This window comes from Gekko japonicus, unplaced genomic scaffold, assembly GCF_001447785.1.
Source record: "Gekko japonicus isolate JY-2015 unplaced genomic scaffold, Gekko_japonicus_V1.1 scaffold4122, whole genome shotgun sequence".
NCBI lineage: Eukaryota > Metazoa > Chordata > Lepidosauria > Squamata > Gekkonidae > Gekko > Gekko japonicus.
Window position 1 is genome coordinate 2,041 of NW_015174374.1, and position 5,878 is coordinate 7,918.

The 5,878-nt window shown below is 49.5% G+C and overlaps 1 protein-coding gene across 1 annotated transcript in view; it reads left to right on the plus strand.

Annotated features, from left to right (window-relative positions):
- Window positions 1-4,348: 4,348 nt before the first annotated feature.
- SOX8 (SRY-box 8) overlaps window positions 4,349-5,878 on the plus strand; it is a gene marked incomplete at its 5' end in the record, with an annotated part of 7,708 nt that continues 6,178 nt past the window's right edge. Inside the window, one exon of the mRNA XM_015424349.1 lies at window positions 4,349-4,587. Within this exon, the coding sequence (XP_015279835.1) occupies window positions 4,349-4,587 (239 nt within the window). The remainder of the gene's footprint in view (window positions 4,588-5,878) is intronic.

Consider the following 5,878-nt stretch of genomic DNA (forward strand, 5'->3'; position numbering starts at 1 on the left):
TTGCTGAAAATTTTTCCAGCAGCACTGTGCCACTTTACCAGTCTCAGGAAATGACCTGGTTTATCTTTTACCTTTTCTGCGCCTTGCAAACATTTCCAGATGGGGTTTTTTGGGGGGGGAAGGTTTATGGAATTCCTCAAAAGGAAGAAGAATCAGAATTCTCTTCCAAGTGACCAGAGGCATACTTTGGTCTCGGGGTACCTTAAAAGAAAAACAGACTGTGTTGTATTATTTGTGGAGGGAATCGGGACCAAGAGGTGTATTTTGGGTGAGGGGGAAATTGCAGGGACAGGAAAGATGTCGAGAAGGCTTTTTCCCTAGTTTAAATTTATTCCTGTTTTCAGACTCTTTGTTTTGACCCAAGTCCTTTGCGAATAGAGACAAAGATATTGCCTAGCAACACAAAAGAAGAGGGAGGAACTAACCCAAAAATGGAGTCGGATACCTAAAGCATTGAAGTTACAAGCATACGTTAATGCATGTATGCTTGTGACCTCAGCCCTTTACGACTAAGTCTTGAGAGACCCAAGTTCGAATCCCTGCTCCGTCAACAAAATTGCCAGGTGTCCTTGGGTCTGTCCCGTCTGTCAGCCCTGCCTACCTTGCAGGGCTGTTGTAAGGATTAAAGGAAGAGGAGGAGGACCTTGTCTGTCATCACAAACTTTTTGGAGGGTGGGTGGGATTTTTTTTAACAAAAAGAAAGTTACTGAGAGAATAAATGGAGTCTTAATAAGCCTCAAAAAGAACAGGAAATACAGCCAGGTTGCCGCAGTAAGTTTTGCGGGGTTACCACGTTAGAATTCGTATCCAATTCATATCCATTTTGTATCCAAAACTCCTCCAGAAAAGTAAGATAAGATTTTTCAGTCCTATCTTACTTTTCTGGTCTCTTCCAATATGTGCCAAATGGCTGGCGTGTTGCTCAGAATCTGTGCAGGAAGTGAAACCGGTGGCCATATCATCTTTAGGCATTTCCTGGCCCTTGACTAGAGGCTGGTGAATTCCACACTTTGAAAGACATCCGCTACGTGCCTCTCATTCCAGGGCACAAATTTAAATCTGTATCCTCAAGGCCTTAGACCAGAGGTGTCAAACTGATTTGTTATGAAGGCCAGTTCTGACATAAATGTCACTTTGTCGAACTGGGCCATGTGTGCCATAAAACATAATACCAGGTACCAGAGATACAAACATTATGAAGGATAGCAGCTGGTAAGCTCCAAGTTGTTGTGTCTTCACTGCAAGGCTCTATGGATGCTGCCTGGAGGGGTGGACCCCTTCCCTAGCCAACTCCCACCACCAATGCTGTGAGCCCGGGATCCAGGGTAAAGACATGAAGCAACTGGGCATTGTGAGCTCCCCTCTGTCTCACATGCAAGACTAGTTTTTCCCCCAAGGGATACCATAAAAGGGAGCGTTCCTTACATTTCCATACAAACCAGTTGCTTGCAGGCTGGGTAAGAACCCTGGACGGGCCAGTTCCGGACCCCAGGCCTTATGTTAGACACCCCTGCCTTAAACCGAAGTGAACCAGTTCTGCAAGGGTGACTCATGGGTGGGGGGCAGGCAGGGAAAGCAGTTTGGTAGAGTGGTTAAGTGTGCGGACTCTAATCTGGGAGAACCGGGTTTGATTCCCCACTCCTCCCCTTGCAGCTGCTGGATGGACCTTGGGCAAGCCATAGTTCTGACAAGAACCAGCCTTGCAGGTCCACCGCCGGGCCCCTGATGTCAGGGGGTGTGGCATATGCTAATGAGTTATGCTAATGAGTTCCACTAGCTCTTTTTCTACGAAACGACCCCTGACTGGGTCAATCAATTACGTTGTTCATTTCACCTCTTCCCCTTTCCTGAGCAGCTCAGAACAGGAAGAGGGTTGGCCCCGCCCCTGTTTATTCCTCAGAACACCCTTGTAAGGTTGGCCGGGCTACAAGAGTGTGTCTGGTGAAGGGTCCAGAGGGAGCATCATGTTGGAGCAAGAATTTGCACTCGGGGCTCCCTAACCCTAATCCAAAACTAGCTAGCACATTTAAAGGGATCCCACACATGCCAAAAATGCAGTGTGGGGTGTTTTTTTGGGGGGGGGACTTGGAACCTGCACTCAGGAAGGCAAGCAAGATTGGGCGGATGAGGCCAATGCTGTATTCCCCACTGCTTTAAACCCAAAGTGGTACGTGAGCCTTTCATAAACACTGTCAGTTGATTCATTATAATAATACAGCTCGGTGGAAATAATCGTCATTCGAGCCATTCGTACGAGTCTTTCGCAAACTGGTTCGTCTAAAATGAAACCTCGAGTCTCGGATGACTCTTCCCCGCAGCCTGCAAATAAAATGTTGGGCGTTTACTTTTTAAAAGCAGGCTGGAGTGGGGGAACAAATCCACATTTTGCCCCCCACCGAGTAACGTTTAATGTCATTGCTACCTCGAAAATAGTGATTTATGAAAACGGCAAAAAAGATTAAAAAGAAGGCTACTGAAAGTGGCGGTCACAGTGGGCTGAAAACCCGCGAAACCCCTCCAAAGGTGTTTCTCGGAAAGGCTGTTTAGTTTGGGGGTGGGACCGAGGTTTTGGTAAGGCAGATTCCTGATACATCATTAGAGGAAGGGGCGTGTTTAATTAGACAGAAGAACACGGCTCTTTTAAAGCAAATTTTAATCAAGAATTGCATTTTATGCTTCGTAAAAAGGTAAAGGTTCCCTTGCTCGAAAGCCAGTCAAATCCGACTCTAGGGTTGCGGTGCTCGTCTCCGTTTTAAAGCCAAAGAGCCGTTTCAAAGCCGAAGAGCCAGCACTGTCCGAAGACGTTTCCGTGGTCATGTGGCCGGCATGACTAAACACCAAGGCGCACGGAATGCTGTTACCTTCCCACCGAAGTGGTACCTATTTATCTACTTGCAATTTCTTGCTTTCGAACTGCTAGGTTGGCAGGAGCTGGAACTAGAGACGGGAGCTCACTCCGTCATGCGGCAACCTTGGTCTCGAACTGCTGAACTACTGACCTTCCACAGCCTGCAGTTCAGCGTCTTAACCACTTGAGCCACCGCAGCTCCCTTTATGCTTCGTACACCTTTATATTTATGAGTGTCCGATGTATTTACGAGTGCCCTGTTGACTATTTTGATTCTGGCTTCCATTCTTGGGATTGTACTAAACATCGACTTGATGTGACATTAGAAGAAGGCATTAATCAAAAGCTTTCGTTCTGGGGAAACGGATCCTTGGCGGTTTAGTACGGCCAGACCAATGGCTGACCTTCAGATTACGTTGATTCTGAAACGGAGGGGGCAGGATCCAGATGAAGTATTGTTAAGGCTCTTGACGGGGAAGTCCAACAGGTGCTCGGGTCTGTCTGACTTGGCGGTTGCCATCCTCCAGGTTGTGACTGGAGACTTCCTGCTGTTACAACCAGTGTTCCCTCTAAGCCGAGTTAGTGTGAGCTAGCTCACAGTTCTTTAGCCTCCGGCTCACAGGTTTTTTGCCTTAGCTCGGGAAGGAGGGCTCCGGAGCAAGCTAGTTGATGCAGTCGCCAAACTGCTCGCTCACAACTTTAATGATCTTAAAGACCCAGGTTCGAATCCCCATTCGTGCTCTGGAAGCTCGCTGGGTGACTTTGGGCCAGTCACGCTCCCTCAGCCTCACCTGCCTTCTGGGGTTGCCGTGAGGATGAAATGGGGGAGAGGAGAATGATGCAAGCCATGCTGGATCCCCGTTGGGGAGAAAGGCAGGGTAGAAATGAATTAAAGAAAGAAAGTAAGACAGGCAGGCTCAAAAGACGTCTGAGTCAAAGCTTCTGAGTCAGTATTTCTTTTTTCTGAATCACTTTCCCCACCTCTCCTGCTATCCGGCAGAGAACCCAACCCTTCCTTCCTCTCTTCATTAAATCGGTTCGAGATTCTCCCTCTCCACTCACCTCCTGCCCCCACGGCTTCTCAGAGACATGTGCCCCCAAAATCTCCAGGTATTTCCAAACTCCAGAGCTGGAAACCTCAAACAGAGGTTAAGTATTAAGACACTTGATGGAGACGTCGAACATGCTCAAGTCCGTCTGACTGGATCATCTCCTCGTTTCTCCAAATAACCCTTTAGTCAGAGCTGTTAACCCTGGGAACCCGTTCCATAAAAACAGCTTTTAAACATTTACATTAAAGAGAAACATCAATGGCTTTTAAGTGCTTTAAGAACCTTCCCCCAGACTGTCTTTCTACAGTTCGGCTCGCGTTTGTCACATCAACACACCTCCCATCAGAGGCATGTTTTATGTAAGACGTTTTAGCAGTATTAATAATCTGGTTGCTAAGGGACAAGATCACTTAATATATTTCTCTCTCTCTCTCTCTCTCTCGTGAAGTTTGCTAAGCGAAAGCGAGAAGCGCCCGTTTGTGGAGGAGGCAGAACGGCTGCGCGTCCAACACAAGAAGGATCACCCCGATTATAAGTACCAACCCCGCCGGAGGAAAAGCGTCAAAGCTGGCCAGAGCGATTCCGATTCGGGGGCCGAGTTGAGCCACCACGGCGGGAACCAGATCTACAAAGCGGACGCTGGCCTGGGGCCCATGAACGAGACACACCACCACGCCGACCATGCAGGTAAAGGGAGCCCAGGAGCCAGGCGTCACTCTCCAGCCGAGCACATGGCTTTGCATGGAGGACCCGAGTTCAAAGTTTGCTGCCATTCGTCCAAAAGGGAGCGGAGCTGAGGGAAACCCTACCAACGGGGAGGGGGGGAGTCTCTGGAGGGGGGGCTTTGTCTTTCTGCAACACGTCTGTTTGACCTCATCCTCTCCGACGCTTGGGGCAAACGAAACACTTGAAGAAAAGCGCCTCTGAGCTTATACAGAGTACATTTTCCTTGCTGTTAAGCCACAATCACTGTGTCCCCTCCCTACACATGGCATAGAAGCTAGTGGGAAGAGTTAGCTAGAGGATCTGAGGAGAACTGGGGAGGGGGGGTTTCGAATCTCGGATTAGCGGTGAAGCGCACTGAGCCTGTTCCTTTTCTCTCAGCCGCTCTCTCGGGAAGCCGGTGTGGTGATTAAGGCTAGTATCTTAAAGACCCAGGTTCGAATCCCCATTCATGCTCTGGAAGCTCGCTGGGTGACTTTGGGCCAGTCACGCTCCCTCAGCCTCATCTGCCTTCTGGGGTTGCCGTGAGGATGAAATGGGGGAGAGGAGAATGATGCAAGCCATGCTGGATCCCCGTTGGGGAGAAAGGCAGGGTAGAAATGAATTAAAGAAAGAAAGAAAGACCGGCAGGCTCGAAAGACGTCTGAGTCAAAGCTTCTGAGTCAGTATTTCTTTTTTCTGAATCACTTTCCCCACCTCTCCTGCTATCCGGCAGAGAACCCAACCCTTCCTTCCTCTCTTCATTAAATCCGTTCGAGGTTCTCCCTCTCCGCTCACCTCCTGCCCCCACGGCTTCTCAGAGACATGTGCCCCCCCCAGTTTGGTGCAGTGGTTAGGAGCGCGGGCTCTAATCTGGGAGAACCGGGTTCGATTCCCCCACTCTTCCACATGCAGCTGCTGGCGTGACCTTGGGTCAGTCACAAGTTCTCTCGGAGCTGTTCTCTCAAGGGCAGTCCTCGGAAGAGGTCAGGGTGTCTGTTGTGGGGAGGGAAAGGGAAAGGAGATTGTGAGCCGCTCAGAGACTCCTTTAGGTGGCAAAGGGCCAATCCAATCTCCTCCTGTTCTCAGCGTGGTGTCGTTCAGACCTGGACCGAGCTCAGAGAAGCATGTCCATGTTGTGGCCCCTCTGGAGAGCCGCATGTACGTCAGGGCTCAAGATTTCCTCACTCATCTCAAAAAGGGGAAGCAGATCCACGTGCACAAAGCAGAGAGAGACCTCCGTGTGCAGCTTGGGGGTCATTAAGAATTCCGGGGG